Source organism: Mustela lutreola, chromosome 4, assembly GCF_030435805.1.
Source record: "Mustela lutreola isolate mMusLut2 chromosome 4, mMusLut2.pri, whole genome shotgun sequence".
NCBI classification, from domain to species: Eukaryota; Metazoa; Chordata; class Mammalia; order Carnivora; family Mustelidae; genus Mustela; species Mustela lutreola.
This window is the reverse complement of record NC_081293.1, coordinates 144,392,621-144,415,607: the sequence shown is the minus strand read 5'-3', so window position 1 is coordinate 144,415,607 and position 22,987 is coordinate 144,392,621. Positions and strand designations below refer to the sequence as shown.

The following is a 22,987-nucleotide window of genomic DNA, read 5'->3' as shown; positions in this document are numbered from 1 at the left end:
TTAGTTGCAAGTAAAAGTGTCCAGTTGATATATCATTTATACAAACATCAGCTTTGTCAAATTTTCTTTATTTGAATAAGCAGAGGAACTAGCCAAAAAAGAAAAAAACAAAAAAACAGAAACCATGGCTAGGACAATAACACAGGTGCTACAACCTGGAGGATTTTATATTTGTTGACATGAATTTTTAACACTCCCATTCACCAAGTCAGTGTAAAATTTCCTATATATTTATGTCTTTAAATCAAAATAACAATTAAAATGTGGTATAATCTGTATTTCACTAGAAACAAAGCATTATAATATTTTAAACTAAGAATCCAAATCTTGGCTAAACCTATCACTTTGCATTAACAGTGTTTCTTATTAGAAAATCTGGAGAATTTCTCTGTATTCAAGATTCTCCTTGGTGGGATAATCTTATTCTCCTTAGCTATTTGCTGGGTGCAGAGTTGGGAAAAAAGGGTAATTTGTATTAATATGTTCCTACTTAGGAAGCAAAAGTTTAAGCCTCTAATTTCTAAAGATGGTGGAGAGTATAAGAAAAAACTGTATGGTAAAAGAACTACATCATTTCCATAGCAAATGTATTTTCCTTCTCTCCCTTTTCTCAAATTCCAATACAAAAAATTTTAAATATACAGAAATATACAAAAAATTGAATAAATTGAATTTATTCACTCATATACCCACTATCTAAATTTTAATACTTTTATGCTTGCTTCATCACTGTCCATCTGTCTATCTATCTAATAATTTTTGATATATTACAAAGGAACTTACAGATCTCATGTAGGATTTTAATATAAAGAAAGACAAGTATTTTCTGTTATAAAGACTAGGATAATCTAATATAATTAACATATACTGTTTACATTTTACGTTGATTTATCTAAGTGTGAAAATGGCTCACAACATCAATAAGATGTGCAATATAACCATTTCTCTTCAGGAAAATGTCATAACATTAGCAACATATTAGTAACAATCACAGAGTCAGAATTATCATAAATCTAAGCTATGTTTCGCCAAAAACTATAGAAAATCTCTGAATAATATCTTGACTCTCAATTTACTAATCTTTTTTCAGCCAAAAGAAAACTATAATCCATTTCACTGCAGGCATCAATGAGGCTGGGACTTCAACATTTGTAGGAGAAAAACTAAGTTCTAAGCAGAAACAGATGTTTTCACAAAAGCTCCTTTATTTTTAAGAAAAAAATAACTCTTTGTTTTGTGTTACATTATAACTCAAATATCATTATCCTCCTCCAAGAGCCCACTTTTGTTGTATTCCCTAACCAAATGATTGTATACATGCCTATCAAAATTCTTAATGCCTTAAAATTAAAGCAAGACTTTGATGCAACCATCTGGACTTTTTTCTAAAACTGAGATAATGAATATCTTAAAATGTGATCAAAATGAATATCTGAGCAGCACAAGATTTTGAGAAGTAATGGTTTAGAAGAATGGTTCTAACAGGGAAATAAACATTCAGGGCAGGAGACGGGGGGCATTTGGAAACAAGAAGGGGCCTTTTTCGTTATACTAAATAGAGGTGGGTGCTACATGTTGGCATTTTGTGTCCGAGGGCAAAGAGGTTAAATGTCCCACAAAGCACAATGAAGCACTTTCTCAGCAAAATATGCCAGTGACAACTAAATGGAGAGAAATGGCTTAGACTACAACAACTTCAGGGTATCTGACCTAGGCATTAAGTCATATACCCCAAATTTCAGTTTATTATTGGTTTTTCTTTGTACAGAAGTGTGCGTATTCTTTCTTCCAATTCCCCACAATAAACATGTACAATTCTTACTGTTTAAAGATAAACAGAAAATCTCTTACATGGAGAATGGGTGGGTAGCAGATCACAGGAAGAAGAGGTGCTGGTATTTTCGTAAGCATGTGTGGCTTTACTTTTCACATTTGCCAGGTAGGAAAACACGAGAGTCCTTACCTTCTTTGACTAGGCTGTCGGTGAAGAGACTGGTAAGGATGGTGGCGGGAAGGGTGCCATTGCCCAGCAGGATCCCCGACAGCATTGCCAGCTTCGTCTGCTCTGTTTCGGAAAAGGCTTTAAGGAAGAGGAGAAGCTGTGGGTCAAACAAAAGAAACCATGTCTATAAAGCAAAGGACTAAAGTAGGAAAAGAACGAACAGAACATCCATGCATGGCTAGATGTGAACAACCAGTTGGTCATACGCAGAGCAGAATTCTTGTTCATTAGAAACACATACATAGGTTCACTTAGAAACTGGATGCTAAGGAAAGTGACTTTCTCAGGCATGGTTCCTTTCTTCCAAGTTTACCTACACATAGCTATAGATAACATCCATGGGAACAAAAAGAGATATTTGGAGAACAGTGTGAATAGGTTACATAAAAAATTTACATTTGACTTTGCACAGGACTAAGAGTAAGTTTTACATAATGAGCATAACATTTACTGAAATACATTACTGTCCTTCACATTTTTCATTTTTTAGGGTGCCTTTGTCCCCCCCCACTACATCTATCCATTTCCTTTGGGCTTGTTATAGCACAATGAACAAAACCAGGAAGAAGTCCGTAAGTTTTGACATCAGCATTCACTTGTCTGAATTCAGAGCATGTAATATTCTTTAAGACAAGAGTGTTGGGTGAGAAAGGTTTTCTAAGTTCTTGATGCTCTTATAAAAATAACAAGACTCAAACTTGCTATTTCTTGGATCATGCAGCTTTACCAGCCCTGGTGATGAGGTAATGGAGGATCTGACCCAAGTTCTTAATGGAGAAAAGGCCTCTGATGTAAGTTGGAAAGAGCAGTTTTGGAGGGGAAATCAAAAAAGTAGCAACCCTAAAAAGGTTAAAGGAAAACCAAAGCAAAGGGGATTATACCCCACCTTCCATTTTTAATTCTAAGAATATTCAGCAATGCCCTCCTCTTTCCTAAGGTTCCCCCACCTAATGGGTTGACTCGATTCCATGACTATCTTCTCTGTTTCATAGTCCTGGGGCGTGTTACCAAGATCCCCAGGGCTCACTATCACTATTGGGTGAGGCCTTGCTGACTTTTTCACTACTTTGCACCAACCAAATGCCATTTATTCTGTGCAGCCCAAAGGGCAGTATTGATTTACTATCCCTGACAATTAAAGAATTATTACATTAAGAGAAATTATCTGATTCTAAATATTTGTATTATGAGTAAGCGGCAGAACTGGGATTGAACTAGTCCATTTCACTCCCATATCCCAGTAGGCATAATAGGTTATGCCTATTAAAGTCTCAATGAATTAAAGACAAAGTCGTAAGAAAACACCAAGGGAATGAGAGCATCAATGGGGGAAGCTCCAGGGAATACCAGGAACAAGGCAGAGTAAAAGGACTGAGAAAATCATAGACCCTTCCCATTACTTTCACCTTTTCCTCTGATTGTAAAGATGATTAAGATTCAAGTGAATAATGAGAAATGGCTTCCAAAATAAACTTTTTTTTTTTTAAAGATTTTATTTATTTATTTGTCAGAGAGTGAGTGAGTGAGAGCGAGCACAGGCAGACAGAGTGGAAGGAAGAGTCAGAGGGAGAAGCAGGCTCCCTGTGGAGCAAGGAGCCTGATGAGGGACTTGATCCCAGGATGCTGGGATCATGACCTGAGCCGAAGGCAGCTGCTTAACCAACTGAGCCACCCAGGCGTCCCCTCAAATAAACTTTTAAACACTACTTTTGAAGCACATCAATATACTCACATTCATTAAAAATACTCCATTATAACAAAATAGTGCAAAAGATAGATTTTTTAAATTAATATTCACATTGGTCAATTACATATATATTTTTAAAGATTTTATTTATTTATTTGACAGATGGAGATCACAAGTAGGCAGAGAAGCAGGCAGAGAGAGAGGAGGAAGCAGCTTCCCTGCTGAGTAGAGAGCCAGATGCGGGTCTTGATCCCAGGACCCTGGAATCATGACCTGAGCTGAAGGCAGAGGCTTTAACCCACTGAGCCACCCAGGCACCCCTGGTCAATTATATTAATCAATGTTAAAATCAGATGCTGTGTGTATTCCAGAACATCCCTTTAAAAATGGATATATTGTGAAAAATAAATAGTTCTTCAAAGCATATTCATCACATGAATATAATAGCAAAGGAAATTTTCAAGGTACAAATGAGCTAAGTGAAGTAAAAATATGAATGGTATTATTAGACAAAAGTGGTAAAATGCTTATTTAAATGCTTTACATAATTTCCACCTATTATTTCCTCTCCTTTATTTAATCAAGTGCTTGTTATTTTGTAGGCACCTAGCAATGTAATGATCACATTTTTTTCCCAGTTAAAAAAGTTTTAATATATAATAGTAAGAATAAAATCGACTACCACAGAATAATAAAAATGTGATCTCCTCTCTAACCCTGCTTCCTTAGAATTAAGATTATTAGCTATTTAATGGGTGTACTTCCAGATTTTTAAATGCACTTATATAGGTCTCCTATTATAAATAATTATATAACCATATATACATGTATATAAATATATATAAACACGTATTGTTTTACCTGAATTATACATTTGTAACAGTTAAAACTTGTCAAGGGTACCAGCTATTTTTCCGATTCCTTTCTCTGTGTTAATACCTACAAAAGACTTGATCCTCATTTCACAGAAAAGTAAACTGACGCACACAGAATTTAAGTAATATGCCTGAGGTTAAACAACCACATGGCTGCTTTGCACCTTCTCCAACTTGTCAGGGACATTCTCCCTAATCAATTCAAGTGGCTACTCTTCATTGTTTAAGGAATGATTTTACTGTCAAGAGCTTCCCTTATGTGTGGATCCACTTTTTTTTTTTTAAATGGTATGGATTTACCCTGAATAGCGGGAAGTTAAGTAAGTAGCAAAGTAGATGTTACGGTTCCTTTTTCCCTTGGTGTATAATTTAGGCAGATACCTAAAATTGGAAACAATAAAAAGCAACACACAAATCTGTAATAAGTTAATGGAGTGGGTGCTATATGTCAACACCCAAGAGTTAGAAACTGGAAGAGGGCGCATGTTGCAATTACTGAAAGGAGGGCTTTTTAAAATGAGGTGCGACTATTTCTTTTCCCATACTTGCTAGAGGTCACTCAACTATTCACCACCTTATAGGTTATCGGGTTTATTTCCACAAAACTATGAGGTATGTCATCTTATGGCAGCTATTTTACAGATGAGAAACACCACTGAGATTGACACTCATATATTATCTCCCAAGAAATGCTTTTATCCCCTTTGCTAAACTGTATTTTTGGAAATTAAAAAATGTAGCTGGGTATTAGCTGCTATCCATACATTCTTTCACTTGCTTTAACTGATTAAATCACCACACCTTGACTCTTTGCTTGATATAATAATTTTTCTTGCATATTTTGGTATCTCTAGTTTTTACTTGAAGCCCTCAAAGTCTGGGATCAGATGCTATAAAACCATTCCTATGGAGCAAAATAGGCTGTCTTACATTAAACATGAATGAAAAAGTCTAGGCTAATCGTGTATATTTTCCTATAGCTATTAGCTAATGACCTGTCGCACTCATTCATTCGACATATTTATTAAAAGCTTACTATGTTAATGGTACTTCAGCACTATCACTATATATGCAAAATTTTTGTCCCCCTCCACTTCATTACTTTAAACAGATAAGACATCACATTTGAATTTTTACCTTTTTCATTTCATCCTCAAATGCTTTTTCCAAATACTTATATCTCCTGATGAGTTTATTGAAGACCTAAACATAAGAGAACCGTTCAATATCATATAAACAATTCTAAAAGACAATAGATGTAGAAACTCACCACAACCACAACATGGACCTCTAATAATAATAATAGAAAATTGTACTTAAACGTGTGCATTCTGTGATAAAAGAATTGGAAGGATTTCAAAGGGGTTATTATGACCTGGGGGCAGTTTGGGGGGATGAATACATCCATGTAGAATAAAAGAAATTCAGTCAGGAGTAAACAGGTTAAGAAACCAAAAATAACTTTGATGGAAATATAATAATGCTAAAACTGTGAGACGCAGAGATTAAAAATGGAAATGAAGGGAGTTGTAGATATCATCACGAAGACCACGGCTATGAGGGAGATGAGAGCAGACTTTAGGGATATCCTACTCTTAGACCTACACGAGCAAGTTTTTTGGCAGACAAGCAAAAATTGGTATAACTTAATGGTAATAAAAGATTACTAGCCCTCAAAATCTAGTCAGATCATTCAAGCAAGGTTTGCCACTGTGCCGGTAGAATTCTGGGCTGTTTTTTGTTTTTTTTTTAAGTGTAATGATGTTTGCTATGGTCTAAATGTTTGTGTTCCTACTAAGTTCCTATGTTGAAGCCCTAACCTCCAATGTGACTATATTTGCAAGTAGGGACTTTAAGAGGTGGTTAAATGAGGCCGTTAGGGGGACCCTAATCTGATAGGACTGATTGCCTTCTAAGAGCCAGAAGAAACTGTACTGGGATCCAAACTGGCTGACACCATGATCTGCCTCCCCAGCCTTCCTAACTGGGAATAATAAAATTCTACCATTAGAGTCATCCAGTCTACAGTATTTTGTTATGGTAGCCTGAATAGAATAATACAATGTTCTTATTTAAATAAGAGATTTTATAAATGTTGATTATTTTTTATTATAACTGGAAATGATTTTTGAATCCAATTCCTTTCACTTATAGCCATATAATAAGCTCTCATCTAAAACTTTTAGCATGCTTATCCCTTAATTTGATCAAGATGGAGTCCAAGAGTAAAAATGACACTGTCGCCCCATGAGCAAAGAGTAATGACTCAGGCCGGCAACTAGAATGCAGTAAGGAAAAAGAATAAATGGTATGAAAATCCAGCAAACTTGATTTCCACTTTACACAGTCACTCGAGTCCTGGGACTTGCAATCATAGTCTAGCTGAGAATAACAACTGACTGTAAGAGCCAGTGACAGAATATGAAGACACCAATCTTAAACTGACTAGTCACGATGCATGTATGTTCAGCCTTACAAGGTCATGTTTACCAGGCTGTTCCATTCTACAGTTCCACCACTTCCTGACCTTCAGCGTATCTGTAGGATAAGGTCCTAGACGTGGAATGGCTGGGGGTCAAAGGAAGTGTGTAGTTTTAGTTTTAAAAAACAGCACCAAATTGCTCTCCCTAAACATTGTACCAATTTATACTCCCAGGAGAATTTATGCGAGCAACTGATCCTCTGTGTTCTGTATAGGTAAGAAGTAAAAAAAGCCTACTTTGGCAAAGTTTCAATGTCCACTGCCTTATTATGAATGCAGTTGAGTATCTTTTCATAGGTTTAAGAGCTATCTAACATTCCTATTAAAGAAGTAGCCTGTTGAATTTCTGAACCCAAAGTTACCCAAATTCTGCTCAAATGTTTCTCTTCTTACACAACAATCTCTAATGAGGGGCTCTACCTGAGCATAATTTCGGATGGTTTCATGATCTTCATTTGCTGAAAACACACAGTGGTTGGTCATCTTGGTCTTGTCACCATCATCTATGCGTGTTCCTCCAGGGGCTGAAAAGAGAAAGGTAATGATTAAGTCAATACTGAAATGAAAGGAGGATTTGCAGAACAGATCAATTCTAGGAGAACATCTAGGAGAACAGTAAAACTAGATGTAAAAATCTAGAATCACATAAAAATTCACAAGATAGGATACATGTAGAGATGTATATGTTGTTACATATTTGTGTCTATTTCTAATAGAAAGCAAATCAGTTGATCCATTTTATAGTACCACCATAGCGTGTGAGAGTAATGTTCTATCACTATAAGATCCTATCACTTTAAGTCTGGACTCAATTATTCTCCATGTAGTTCCTGATGTGTCCCACACTGGGACATGGTTCACTTTTTCAGGCTTAATAATATTTTGTGGGACTCCAGCTCACCACAACCATTGAGGTTGGCCAGACTTGGCTCTTAGAGCGGATCTTGTTAGTTTCCACTTGAGTAGGTTTGAGACCTTTTCCCTTCTCCACTAATGCTACTATCCACGCAGGGTTGAACACTCGACTCCTTGCTATTTGTATTTGATGACCTGGCAGCTGTGTTGGTTAGCAAAGAGTGTATTTGATTTTCTCTCATCTTTTTTCCCTTTGGCCTATACAACATCATGGAATAAATGGACTAGAAAAAAAGAAGGTCTCTTTTTCCTATGATTCAAATTTGCACATTCAAAGGCTTCTCCTGTAAGTTTCAATGATGGCCATTACAAACCCTGGTTGATTAGAAGAAAAGAATCAACACTAGGTGTTTTTGTTTTCTGATTCTCCTTCATTGTAATTAGGGTAGGGAGTTTGCATAAGCCAACTAATGCCTTTCAAACACTCAACAAATACTTGACGAATATATATGTGTGCCAGCCACTTCTTCTAAGCATTTATGTAACTATCTTGATTTAACTTGTAATTTCAGATCTTTGGATGAAAGTGCTAGACCTAGTCAACCTTTTTCAGACTCCAGCATATCATTTTATAAGCAAATTACTTTTTAGAAAAGTCAGCTCTTTCAGGAATCTATTTTCATGCAATTAATTTAGGCATAAGATTTTAATTAGCCTTCTGTAATGAATACAACCACCTGGAACAAAATTTTATTAAGATGATAATCTTCTAAAAACTTTGGGCTAATGACTCCTATCTCACAGAAGTTATATAACTGAAACGTCTGATTTTGAAACTCTAGTGTTATCTCTTAGGAGCTTAAGTTTTAAAAACTGCATTCTTTTACAAAACATTTGTTACACATTAATAATATTGCCGCAGCTTGTTAATTTCTTTTCCCCTGATACCGGACTCAAGTATTAATTGCCCTTTCTAAAATTTTGGTAAGCCTGCTCTTTTCCTCAAAATATAAGCAAAAGAAAATATTTCTTTTAACTACTCTTCAAAAAACACAACTAAAAAACCAGGATGACTACTGTTTTAAGAACAATGGAAGAAGGTAAATTTTATTTGTGGCTATGAAGACAATTCCCATACTCACTAAGTAAACAAAAGTGTTTATGTAAAAAGAACATGCCTGGCTGGCTTTCTTCATTACATCATAGGTCTGGCCTCAGTAGATATCTGGGGGTTGGGCCAGCTGTGCTCCTAAGTCTTACCATACGTGCTGCCTTACCTTTTTGGATATACAGATGTTGAGTCAAAGGGCAAAATCTGGATTGCAGATATAAATTTGCTGATCATCATAATATAGATGGTTAATGAAGATTTGAGATTACCAATGCAAAGTGTACAGATAATTTAATCCATACGTGGGGGCAGTAAGTATGGAAACCCAAGAGTCATGTGAAAGGCATCCAGAGAAATCGAAGTTGAAATGGTCTCATGAGAGGGAAGAAAGTAAACCATTTTAAGAATGACAGAGGGTCAGTAGGAGATGCCAAGAGGGCATTAAGAACTGAAAAAGGTCTACAGGAATGACTACTAAAGTCATGAGTGACGTTGGCAAGAACTGAAACTCGCTGGAGACTATTCTTGTGTAGAACTTACCAGTACCTCAATAAAAATATATCATCATTAATGAAATAGGAAAAGCCAATCATCACATCAGAAAATGTTCAACTTCACTATTGATTTAAAGTTTGTGAATGAAAACATCACTTACCTAATGGGCAAAATTAAAAAAAAAACTGAGAAGTTTGATAGTACCTAATATTATTGCTAAAGGTATAGGTAAACTTGTAGAAACACAATTTTTGATAAAACATTAATTAGAATATTCCTTTTGAGGGCTGGTCTTCTTTCTCTGATAGGTAGACAAAGATAAAGATAGCTCTAGCTCTATCCTTCAATTCATTAATCCCTTACTAAATATATAAAGATATAATCAGATAAAAGTACAAAGTTATGTGTATACAGATACTAACTATTCATTATAAAGAAAACTAGGAACAAATTAAATATGCTTCAAAATCGGTATGATTCTGGTTCTTTTTGGAATCCTCCAAGATAACACCCATAGGTATGAGAGCCAACAACATGTTGTTGAGTAAATATGAGAGCCAAGCAGAGTATCATATTTGTATAATATCACCCTATTCTTACAAATAAGTATGTAGGTAAAGAGATTTCTAGAAGGGAATTAATCAAAATATTCACAAGTTATCTCTTGGGAAGTGAGATTTGAACACAATACACATAGCTCTTATACTTGGACTTGAATTATCAGCCGTGATCATATAAGATCTTTAAGAACAATAACAGCAATGAAACCAACCAGGTATGTGGTGAAAAGCAGCAGTACAGATCAAAAGGGGGCCAGCTAGTAAGTGGAGCCATGTACCCCAATGGAGAGATTTCTCAGAGGGAAGAATTTTTAAGTGTGGCTCTAACTAAAAATACATGAAAGTACATACGTTGTCCTTAAATAGGATGGCTTAAAAAGGGTTTCTTTTGTCATTCTTTCTTTCTTTTTTTTTTAGATTTTATTTATTTATGACAGAGAGAGAGAGAGCAAGAGAGGGAACACAAACACCGGGAAGCTGGAGATGGAGAAGCAGGCTCCCCACTAAGCAGGGAGCCCGATACGGGGCAGCGATTCCAGGACGCTGGGATCATGAGCTGAGCTGAAGGCAGACACTTAATAACTGAGCCACCCAGGCAACCATTAAGCAATATTTCTCAAAGAAAGGCACTGATACTACACTGGACAGGGCCATTTTTCATTATATTGAATAGCCCTTGCAGAGCAAAATAGGTGGCACACCTCCCTCCACTACCAAGTCTTGTAGCAACCCAACCATTTCTACACACTTGCAAATGCCCCCAAGGCAGCTGAAAATCACTGGCCTAAGGGATCTGACCACTTCTCTTGATTTATGGTTACCACAGGAACTAATTATAAAAACTAAGCTCTAAGAATAACTAGGAGAGGAACAATGTGTCATTATGGCATCTAATCACCATTTAGATCAGCATACCATGTCACTGAAAGAGTATTCTAAAGCTTTCTTCCTTGATGCCTCTGCTCCATAATTTTTATTTTGCTTTTTCAACATACCTTTAAAAAATTTTAGAACTTCTATCACTACTCCTTTTACCTATATGCTCACAACTACTCATTTTTTATTTTTATTTATTTTTAAAAAAAGATTTTATTTATTTATTTGACAGACAGAGATCACAAGTAGGCAGAGAGGCAGGCAGAGAGAGAGAGGAAGGGATGCAGGCTCCCTGCAGAGCAGAGAGCCTGATGTGGGGCTCGATCCCAGGACCCTGGGATCATGACCTGAGCCGAAGGCAGAGGCTTAACCCAGAGCCACCCAGGCGCCCCACAACTACTCATTTTTTAAAAACCAGATTTGAACTGTATTTCTGACATTTTCTTATTTAAGGATTAAAAAGCATTTAATGAAAAACAGAGAATTACTTTTAAATTTGTTAATAGTTACATTTCACCACATGAAAAAAGGCTGGGCTTCGAAAGAAAGGTGCTGTGGCCTTTGGAGGTGAATTAAATACACTGGAAGGAACCAGCAGACATGCACAGAATTATACTCTACTACAGAAATTACTTACTCTTCCTATATCTGCTCCAGAAGCACGTGAAAATTAGGGACTCATAAGCAGCTGGCCTTTGGCTGTAAAGCAAAGTGGCCATGCTATGACATCCATAAAAACTGTTATTTCTAAGCCTTTCTTAACCACTAACTATTTCTACAGCCCTGCCATTAACATTCCAAAGTAGGTGAAAATTGTAGAGGCTCCCATCTGTGTTTTTTTTTATCAAGTCTCATTAACGTGAATTTGTAAAGATTCTATCTTACAAGGAAATACTCCACTGGAATGGAAAGTACTAGAGGAAGAATCGATAACGCACAGCTTACCAAGCATGCTGCCAGCCACCAGGATATCGAAGAGTGTGTCTGCATAGCGACGATAATCTAATCTCGAGCCTGTGGAATCCAGAAACTTGGCTACAGCTTCAAGGTCGTCACCAGCTTCATTAAGCCCTTGGACAAGTGTATCCCTGAAGACTGTGGGTTCGAATTTCTCTTTTTCATCTAAAATAAATAAGTTACAAAATATTCCTTTTATTTACAGAACGTATTCCCCGATGCAACCGTATATTTCCTTTGTTCATTATTCTTTATTTGAGAGTGTGGTTGTTTAAAAGTTGGAAGACAACTAATTTTTTATTAGATTTACATGTTCTGAAACCCCTTGTTGAAACATTTACTCAATCACATGATTTATTTTCTATTTAAAGGGGTCACAAAACTATGTTAAAAGTTGAACTAATACATAATAAAAATTGATAACTGATCATTTCTGTCATTTGTAGGATAGGCCAATGTAATCTATTAACCCTAATCACTTGAGAAAAAATTAAGTATAACAATCAAAACTTAAAATTTTGTTTTATTTAGGATAAAAAAAATGACTCAGGGAGAATTACCTAAGAATAAAGGAGAATATACAATTAACAAAATAAAGATTAGGAGCAAGGAAATGAAGAGGGACATTTCTTTATTATTTATTATTCTTATTCTTATTACTGACATATACTAGTTTCAGTTATCAACATTGCAATTATATAACTGACACAATATTTTCAGATGCGCAGTACGTTTCAATGTTTTTGTATTTTGCAAAATGATTATCATGGTAAGTCTAGATAACATCCACCACCATACACAGTTAGAATTCTTTTTTCTTGTGATGAGAACTTTTAAGATCTAGCCTACCAGCAACTTTCTATCATACTATACAGTATCATTAACTGTAGTCACCAAGCGGTACATTACATCCCTGGAACTTACTTATTTCATTACTCTAAGTTTGTTCCTTCTGACTACCTTCATCCATTTTGCCAGCCCCTTCACTCCCTGTCTCTGGCAACCACTAGTCTGTTCTCTGTGTGTAAGTTTGGGGTTTTTGTTTTGTCTTGGAGATTCCACACATAATTAAGATCATATGGTGTTTGTGTTTTTCTGTCTGACTTATTTCATTTATCATAACGCCGTCAAGGTCTACCCATTTGTCCCAAACAGTAAGATTTCCTTCTCTTTATGGCTCAATAATAATCTATGGTATATATGTATATACCACATTTTCTTTATCCATTCATCCATCAATGGATACTTAGGTTGCTTCCATACCTTGGCTATTGTAAATAATGCTGCAATGAACATGGGGGTGCCTCTATCTTTTCAAATTACTGTTTTCATTTTCTTTTTTTTTTTTTTAAGATTTTATTTATTTATTTGACAGACAGAGATCACAAGTAGGCAGAGAGAGAGGAAGGGAAGCAGGCTCCCCGCTGAGCAGAGAACCGATATGGGGCTGGATCCCAGGACCCTGGGATCATGACCTGAGCGACGGCAGAGGCTTTAACCTACTGAGCCACCCAGATGCCCCTGTTTTAATTTTCTTAAGATAAATACCCAGTAGTAGATCACTGAATCATATGGAAGTTTATTTTAAAATTTTAAAAAAGATTTATTTATTTATTTGAGAGAGAGCGTGGGTGCCATGAGAAAAGAGAAAAAGGGAAAATCCTCTAGCTGACTCCCTGCTGAGAACAGAGTCCAACTGGGGCTGGATCCCAGGACCCTGAGATGAGGACCTGAGCTGAAATCAAGAGTCAGCCACTTAATCAATTCAGTCACCCAGGTATGGCTATGCCATTCTACATTCCCACCAATACTTCATGAAGATTTCCTTTTCTCCATATGTATATCAACACTTATTTTATTTTCCAAGATAAGTTATTCCAGGGCACTTAAAATTTTTAATATATATCATGAACTATATATGTATACTTATGGCTTCAGAGCAGATGTTCCCAATCTTTTTGGTCTCATGACCCCTTGCCACCCTTAAAAAAGTACTGAGGATTCCAGAGCTTTCTTGTGTAAGAAGGTTGTAACTATGGATACTTACTTTATAGAAATTAAAACAAAATTTAAAAATATTTATCAAATTAAAAAAAAATTAGTGTGAAGACAGGCTTTGTTTAATCTCTTTAATGCCTGGCTTAATAGCAGACAGATGGATTCCCATATCCACTGTTTGCAATCTGTTGTGATATCACACATCATGTAGCCTCTGGGAAACGACCATAAACCATGAGTGAACATGTAAAAGAGGCAAAACAAATCTTAGTTATAATGAAAATAGTTTTGAATTTGTAGAACCCCTGAAAGGGCTTCAGAGGATGTAAGGATATGCATATATGGAGTTTCCTACCTTTAGCAGACTCAAGAGAGACTTCTTATGGAAGGTCAGTTTGGAGTCAGATCTTATTTTTTTTAAATTTTCTTTCTTTCTTTTCTTTTCTTTCTTTTTTTTTTTTTAAAAGTGATCTCTATGCCCAGTGTGGGGCCTGAGCTCATGACCCCGAGATCAAGAGTCCCATGTTTTATCAACTGAACCAGCTGGGGGCCCCTGGAACCAGATCTTAAACAAAGCAAGGATCATACACTGTTGAAAAGAAGTGAAGATGACAAACCAGAGGTCAGAAGAGGCAGAAAAAGAATATGACTAAATTAAAGGTAAATGTAGGGTTCAATTCAAAAGGAGTTCACCTTCCTCTCTTCTTTCTGAGAATAAGTTTGGATGTGGAAAGGGGTGGGGGGTGGGGGAGGATGAATGAGAAACTTCACAAAAATCCCATCATAAATACCTTTAGAGAGATAAGCAGACACTGCAACTGTCAAAAAGGAGGAGGAGGAAGAAAGGAAGAATAAAATGTTAAAAAAAGAAGAAACATTTCATGAATAAAAAGAGTTCTTGGAAATGAAAACTATGATAGAAAAAGTCAAAAACTCAATAGAAGAGTTGAAAAAGAAAGCTGAGACTATCTCTCAGAAACTAGAAAAAAAATTCAAGAAAAAGAGACATAAAAAATAGGAGCAAAAAAAAAAAAAAAATAAGAAAAAGGGCACACCATTCAAATGTCCAAACACTAATTTTAATGAGAATTTTTTAAAGATTTTATTAAAAAAAAAAAATCTCTATACCCAAAGCAGTGCTCAAACTCATAACCTGAGATCAAGAGTCACATATTCCACAGACTGAGCCAGCCAGGTGCCCTGATAATTTTTTTTTTAAAGGAAGAAAAGGATTTAAAAATTTCAAGAAAAATTTTACAGAGTTGAAGGACAGGAGTTTCTCAGTAAAGAGCCATCTGCAAATAAGGATTCAAAGTGGACCCACAGTAAGACGATAAGATGCTGACGTTCTCGTGTAATCCCAATGCTGGGAACAAAGTAGCTATCTGCAGTTTCAGGGGCAAAAACCCAAATCACATATAAACTATCAAAAAACAGAATGACATTAAAGATGTTTATTTATTTATTTTTTTGACACAGAGAAAGAGAGAGCTCACCAGTGGTGGGGGGAGGAGGGTGGCAGTCAGAGGGAGAGGGGGGAAGCAGGCTCCCCGTTGAGCAAGGAGCCTGATGCAGGATTTGATCCCAGGACCCTGGGACCATGACCTGAGCCCAAGGCAGCTGCTTAACTGACCAAGCCACCCAGGTACCCCAGAATGACATTAAATTGCTCAACAGGAATACCAGAAACCAGAAGAAATTTCTTCAAAATTCTGATGGAAAATGGTTTCCAAACTCTAAGTCTGGGGTTCAAACTGTCAACTAAGTGTAAAAGCTGAATAAACGTATTTTGAGACATATGAGGCCTCAAAAATGTTTCTCACACACTCTTTTCTAAAAAGCTACTGAAGCCGATGCTCCACCAAGATGAGAGAATAACTCATGATCTCATGATTTATCAAGTCATGAGATCCCAGGAAAAAGAGAAAAAAAATAGGAGATGGAAAACCGGACTCTCCGGGACAGTGGAGAAAAGATACTGTAAACATTTCACATTGTCAGCTGTACCACTGGCCTAGAGGGCTTATCACTATGATAGCATCATCTGATAGATAATAAGAAATCCTCAAGTTTTTGTATTAAAAGAGTTACATAATGAAGGGAAAGGTTGGTACTAAGTCGTGTTAAGGCACAGACAACAGCAAAAAAAGGGGTAAATTATGAAATTTAAATTATGAAACATTAACTCCAAAGATCAAATGATGTTCAGGAGAAGAAAAGTAATCCAGCAACAGCTGAACTGTAAAGGGCGTGTGCAAAGTCACAGCAAGAGAAGCCCTATGCGGTCATCTAGCTAGAAGAATCGAGAGGACGTCTGTAGGTGAATAGTCAGTGAAGAGAGCGAAATCCTCATCTTCCTTAGTATCAAGTGCAGATACGATGCCTCCCCCAGAAAAGTCAGGAAACAACCATGTAAGAATGTTCTGTGGTTAGGCGAAGGTACAATTAAAAGGAGCCTATGAAGAGCAGAAGGCATTCCTCTGGGGAGTCTATCTGCTCTTGCTAGAAGATGTTTTGCAGAATGTTTGACTATTTAAACCATGTGACCTGCATACATTTAAAAGCGACTTGAAAACCAGATAGTACCTGTCTGGTTTGTACAGATTGACTACTTATACTGGTCCAGTAAGAGGGCTGAGTTATAAGGAGTTAACCCCACGGCATCAGAAGCAGATAAGAATGGCATTCCCAGTACCAGTCAGAGTCACACAGCATAAGATGCCATCAAGACAGACGTAACTTGAACACTATTTTTCACGAACAAGAGAGAAAAGTTCTTTTGATGCCATAAGCAAAACATTATGCAGCAAAGAACATGCCAATGTTGACCGCAGAAAAAATATAATTAAGGTCTTGTTTTGTGGAGGGGGAGGAAGAGAATGGGGAACTCCAAAGGAACAGATGACAAGAAGCTGGAGGAGGGGGCAGCTGCGACTGCGCGGGAAGAACTCACTGGCAAACGAAGGACATTTCACCCCCCCACTCGGGGTCCAGCCAAAAGGTAATTCTCCTAACCCCTTGGCAAAAAAGTTTTCTTTCCTGTTATATGAGAACATGAGAAATGAAAACACCACAAGTTGTTTATTGTCTCGTAACCAGCTTTCAAAACCAACTGGGGCCATTCCGGCGATGGCACTAAGACCTACTTGAATGTTGATTCGGGTGGTTGGGACAGACTTCGGTGATTCAAAAATTATAAATTTGAGGCATTGGAAAATGAAAGTTAGTAAACAAGTAAAACATCTAGACCATGCTAAGAATTCACGCAGAGGACTTTGGTTTGAATCAGAGAGACAACTTAAAAACTCAGTGTTTGTATAAAGCCCTTCATTTCAGTTCTATTTTCCCAAGAGATGTGCCAAGGAAGAGGAAAGTAAGGCGAGGAAGACAGCATGTCATGGCCGAAGATACTCTGGCAGTGAGCGATAATGCATTAGGTCAGGATGATCGCCTGTAGCTCTGGCATCTTAAGAAGTCGTGATGGCATGCAGGGATTAATCATGCTTTTGCAGGCTGAAAAGAAGCTCCCATCTGTTAAGATGAAATACCCATCCAGAGGAATACAAAATTCCCAAACAAGAAAATGGCAAGAACACTGACAAAAGTTGGGGGAAACACAGACAATATTTTACCCCAAAGTTCTTTTTTATCTGAAACGAAATTACATATCCTTTGTATTCCACTTGAGGACAGTCTAGCAAAAATACCAATAAAATCCTAAAGAAAATACGCTATTACTTCCTTGTGTTTCCATTTGGCAGGTATAACCTCCCTTGAAGTGAGAAGTGTATAATTAGGGTCTCAAATGTATACTGTGTTGGTGACTCACAAGTGTGACACTAGAGGGTTAGTCAGGCTGGCCCATTATACTGACAGAGAGAAACAGGCTTATTTCTGATGCTCATATATGCCTGTAAGTTATCTGAACACATTGCTTCCTCTGGGAACTAGTTAATGTAACCTTTTTCCTACTGTTGATTAAGTGAAAAATAACAAAACCTACATCCTTTTTTGAATGTTACTTAAGTATAATAAATGAATAAGAACAATCATGGGCTTTCTAACCATACACATACAAATATATTCACATATATATATTTATATATATATATATATTACACACGCACACACACATGTATATATATATCACACATATTTCAACATTTGAAGGTTCATTAGATTAGTGGCTAACACTTACTATCTCAGAGTGATTAAAACTGCAAAGACAGATGAAAATTCTCAGGGGGAACCCAGGGTTTGTGAGCACCCTGGATGCCTGTAGTTGGTCATTTTTTTCTCTCCTACTTTCACTAATTTTAATCCAATTTCTCTACAAGATTTATAGGGAGGCGAGATCAGTTATTAAATATTTCATTTAGCTAAGCATAACAATATCTAAGGGGAGAAATTTCCACTGTTTCAAATTCCCACAAGCCACGCTAGAAAACATAATTCTTTGAAGAAAATACCACAAACAAGATGTGTATATTTTATAAAGGAAAAGAGTCTGAATAGATTTCTAAATGATGGGTCCTATCATGTTTAATTTTGATGTTAAGCAATAGAAAATACATTCTTTTTTACTAACTTGACATGGAAGAGTATTAGCTTTGCTAGCAAACAGTTTCAAACTGAAGACAGATCCCCAGAAGACAGCCTATTAAAATGACCTTGAAATAGCCTCACTAGATTTTTTGCCTCAGCTCTATAAAACTGCCAACCATTTATCTGAAGTCAGCCCTATCATAATCGCAAAAGAAAAACAAAGACTATAAATCATCAGGAGGCAATTCACTAGCATAAAGTGTAGAAAATGAGGTTGACTCCATTTTTTTTTTTTTTGCCCCTGCCAGCATTTTGGCACAAAATAGTTGAAGTGCTGCTGAAATCCCCAGCAGCCCCGAGTTATATAAATCCCGATCAACTGACAAATAATACGTATTTCTGGGTAGCTCTCTCTGAGTATTACAGCAGCAGGAAGACACAGGCACAATCTTGCCCAGTGAATGAATCAGAGACAAACGAGCTCAGAATTAGAGAAAACCTTTCCAGTTCAAAACTGAAGACTGACTCTCTAAGGGCCAGTTTACTTGTTGCGTCAAGCCGGCTGTTGTGCAATCCTTGGGTCCTCTCTTGGCTTTTAAGCTCAGTTACGGTGAATCAGCGTCACAGGAATAAAGCTGCTCAAGCTGGAGATCCAGCTCTGAGATTAACACATTCCCCCAGTGGGCAGGGGAAAGTGAACCTTTCTGCACCTCACAGTTGGGCATATGTTAGATATTATCACATTACCAGGCTCCACAATACCTTAACTATAATTAGTGTTCTGAACTATACTGCTCCTTACAGACAAAGTCCTTTTAAAATCATCTCGACATCATTTCTTCCCCCATTGCTTTTAAACCATGAGATAATGAAAGTAATGAATTGACTGTAAGATCTCGTATTGATAATGTCTGGATTTCAATGGGGAAATGCAATGGGGACACAATTTCTAAGCCTAAGATAAGGGCCAAGATGAGGACCAAGCAAGCAGAGGGAGATAAACGGCTCAAGCCACATGCCTTAGTTTATAGGGATGGGCCAGGGATGAAAAAAAAAAAAAAAAATAGAGAAGGGGAAAGCACAAGACAAAAATATTGTATAAAATAACCATCTTTTGCTTACTTTACAGTTTTTTGTTTTCATTTTTAGTAGGAACATGAATTCCCAGCAAGCAGCATTTATAGTTAAATTCAGCCTCCAAACAGTGTGGAAATTCCTTAAGAAATTAAAAATAGAGATTCCCTATGACCCTGTAATTGCACTACTGGGTATTTACCCCAAAGATACAGATGTAGTGAAAAGAAGGGTCATCTGTACCCCAATGTTCTAGCAGCAATGGCCACGGTCGCCAAACTGTGGAAAGAGCCAAGATGCCCTTCAATGGACGAATGGATAAGGAAGATGTGGTCCATATACACTATGGAGTATTGTGCCTCCATCAGAAAGGACGAATACCCAACTTTTGTAGCAACATGGACGGGACTGGAAGAGATATGCTGAGTGAAATAAGTCAAGCAGAGAGAGTCAATTATCATATGGTTTCACTTATTTGTGGAGCATAACAAATAGCATGGAGGACATGGGGAGTTAGAGAGGAGAAGGGAGTTGAGAGAAACTGGAGGGGGAGATGAACCATGAGAGACTATGGACTCTGAAAAACAATGTGAGGGTTTTGAAGGGGAGGGGGGTGGGAGGTTGGGGGACCCTGGTGGTGGGTATTACGGAGGGCATGTATTGCATGGAGCACTGGGTGTGGTGCATTAACAATGAATTCTGTTACACTGAAAAGAAATTAAATTAAAAAAAAAAAAATCTGGCCAAAAAAAAAAAAAATTTCAACCTCCACTGCTATCTAGTGACTCTCATGAACTCTTTTACTCCAAACAACTGATTGCATTTGGAATTCCTCTCCTTCTGCAAGGCTGGACTTGCTACTTATGCAGTTAAGTACTTATGCAAGAGGGCAGAAGCTGCAGGGGCTAACCCAACATTGGAAATGCCAAAGCCATATACTATGGGCTATGAGCTATCAATTTAACAATTTGGCACTTGGTGATCATTACCTGCCATCAAGCTTCACCACAGCAGTGAGGCCTGCACAAGAGATATCCAACTGTCATTTCATCTTTCTACATGATACTTCCTTAAATATGTTTCAGTTATTGTCCTCAGTGTTAGTCAACATAATAATTTCTTATCATATTTCCTTTTAAAAAAAGTATCCTTATCAAGTTATAGCTCAATTATTTTTTAAGTCCAAAGGACTTCTATATAATTACACAAAACTGATGAAAAATTTACAACTATTTTTTACACAGGAAGGATGGTAAGGTGAACACAGCATAAAAAGAAGTCACTTGGGGGCACCTGGGGGGCTCAGTGGGTTAAAGCCTCTGCCTTCGGCTCAGTTCATGACCCCAGGGTCCTGGGATGGAACCCAACATCGGGTTCGCTGATCAGCGGGGAGCCTGCTTTCTCCTCTCTCTCTCTCTGCCTACTTGTGATCTCTCTGTCAAATAAATAAAATCTTTAAAAAAAAAAAAAAAAGAAATAAAACTGTGAAAAAAAAAAAGTCACTCACACAAACAAAAATGTTACCAGTCATCAAACAGGGTCTGTTACTACCTTTCCACAATAAAAAGACATCTGAAAATATCCTGAGCTTTAAAGATATTTAGGCAGCAAATTTAATTTAAGTTGACTTCTTAAATTTTCAAGTGTAAAAACTCATCAATATCTCCTTCCCTGATTTACTTTTCTCCTAAATTTTACTACCATCTTTGTACTCAACATTTCCTTAAAAACAAAGGAAGCAAAACTCAAATACAAATGCTGATGTCAAGAATAGTAGAGTTTATTGTCTTCACAGGAGAGTGAGGAAACCTGACCAGATAGAATCATTCTCCTTTAGTAGATAAAGACACAAAGTTCAAATTAGATGATCTGTCCAAAATCAAACATGTAAATAACCTGCCATTCAAAGGCTTAAATGCAAAACTTCAGATCCTACATCTAGAGCTCAAAAGAAGAGAACAAGGGAGGTTCAGTGGAAAGAGGGACAATTCTAATCCCTCTGCAATCTCCCAACTTGGTTAGAACTTTACCCACTTTCCCAACCCCCACAAACACGCAGACACGCAGCACAACCTTACCCCTTTTCCGAGTTTTGAACCGCTGGCCTGTTAGCACTGGCTTCTGATGCTTATTCATAAAATTTCTGAAAACAAAGAAAATAAATATTATATATTTCAAATAAGCAGTTCACATAAAAATATATGGCTAATAAGCATATGTTCTACCTCACTTGTACTGAATATACTTTTATTTTTCTATTTTATTTTATTTTTTTTAAGATTTTATTTATTTATTTGACAGAGAGAGATCACAAGTAGGCAGAGAGGCAGGCAGAGAGAGAGAGAGGAGGAAGCAGGCTCCCCGCTGAGCAGAGAGCCCGATGCGGAACTCGATCCCAGGACCCTGAGATCATGACCTGAGCCGAAGGCAGCGGCTTAACCCACTGAGCCACCCAGGCGCCCCTGAATATACTTTTAAAAGCAGGTTTAATTTAACTGTTGAACTAGCAAAACTTCTGAAATCCAATACTATCTAGTATTGGCAAGAGACACAGGGAAAACGACCACAGGCATAAACTTTGACAGAGGGAATAAATTCTATGCAGTACTTTGGGGAAGCAGTTGGTGAATATAAATATTTACATATACATAACCTGTGGTCCACAATTCTTTTACTAGAAATTCACTTTGCCGTTTTACCCACACAAATATGCATAATTATGCCTGTATGCATGCGTGTATGTGCGTGTGTATAAAAGGATTTAGTCATGGGGCGCCTGGGTGGCTCAGTGGGTTGAACATCTGCCTTCAGCTCAGGTCATGGTCTCAGGGTCCTAGGACGGAGCCCTGGCCTCAGGCTCTCTGCTCAGCAGGCAGCCTGCCTAAAACCCCCCCACCCCCGCCGTCTCTTTCTGCCTGCCTCTCTCCCTACTTGCGATTTCTCTATCAAATAAATAAATAAATCTTTAAAAAACAAGTGTGAAGTGTAATTTTCTGGTTAAAAAGGGAATATAAATAATCCTTGCTTTTCTCTGCAAGGAAAATTTAAGATTACATTATCTTCAAAAAAAAAAAAAAAAAAAAGTAAAAAGAACTTGCTCTGTAATACCTCTTACATATTAAGAATAATTTTGTGGCATTAATATTATAATATGAAAATATGTACAGATTGCCAAAATTATGAAGACAACACAATTAAGAAAATGTCAAGCAAATTATTTAATTACCTTTCAAAGTTCTTTTTAAATTTTGATTTGAGAATATCTAGATTTTTAAAATTAATTGTCACCACTAAACAATCAAGAAAATGTGCTCTATTCAAGTGAACGATTTAATTATGTCTCAAAGTTTTAAAGGATCCTTAAGAACATGTAAAAATGATTCTATTTATATACCCAAACTTTCCATACCACAAAAGAAGAAAATCTATTTTCACAAGAAAAGTAATCTGTTTACCACTTAAAACTTTAA

General features: G+C 36.9%; 1 protein-coding gene across 2 annotated transcripts in view; it reads right to left on the bottom strand.

The window, feature by feature from the left end:
- The window catches only part of BZW2 (basic leucine zipper and W2 domains 2), a 60,384-nt gene that overhangs the window by 16,430 nt on the left and 20,967 nt on the right, over positions 1-22,987 (bottom strand). For both annotated transcript variants that reach the window (XM_059171281.1, XM_059171278.1), the window contains exons 2-6: positions 21,596-21,660; positions 11,889-12,065; positions 7,467-7,570; positions 5,702-5,767; positions 1,964-2,099 (exon numbers count right to left, since the gene is read on the bottom strand). In XM_059171281.1, the coding sequence (XP_059027264.1) occupies positions 1,964-2,099; positions 5,702-5,767; positions 7,467-7,570; positions 11,889-12,065; positions 21,596-21,653 (541 nt within the window). In that variant the 5' untranslated portion in view covers positions 21,654-21,660. The remainder of the gene's footprint in view (positions 1-1,963; positions 2,100-5,701; positions 5,768-7,466; positions 7,571-11,888; positions 12,066-21,595; positions 21,661-22,987) is intronic.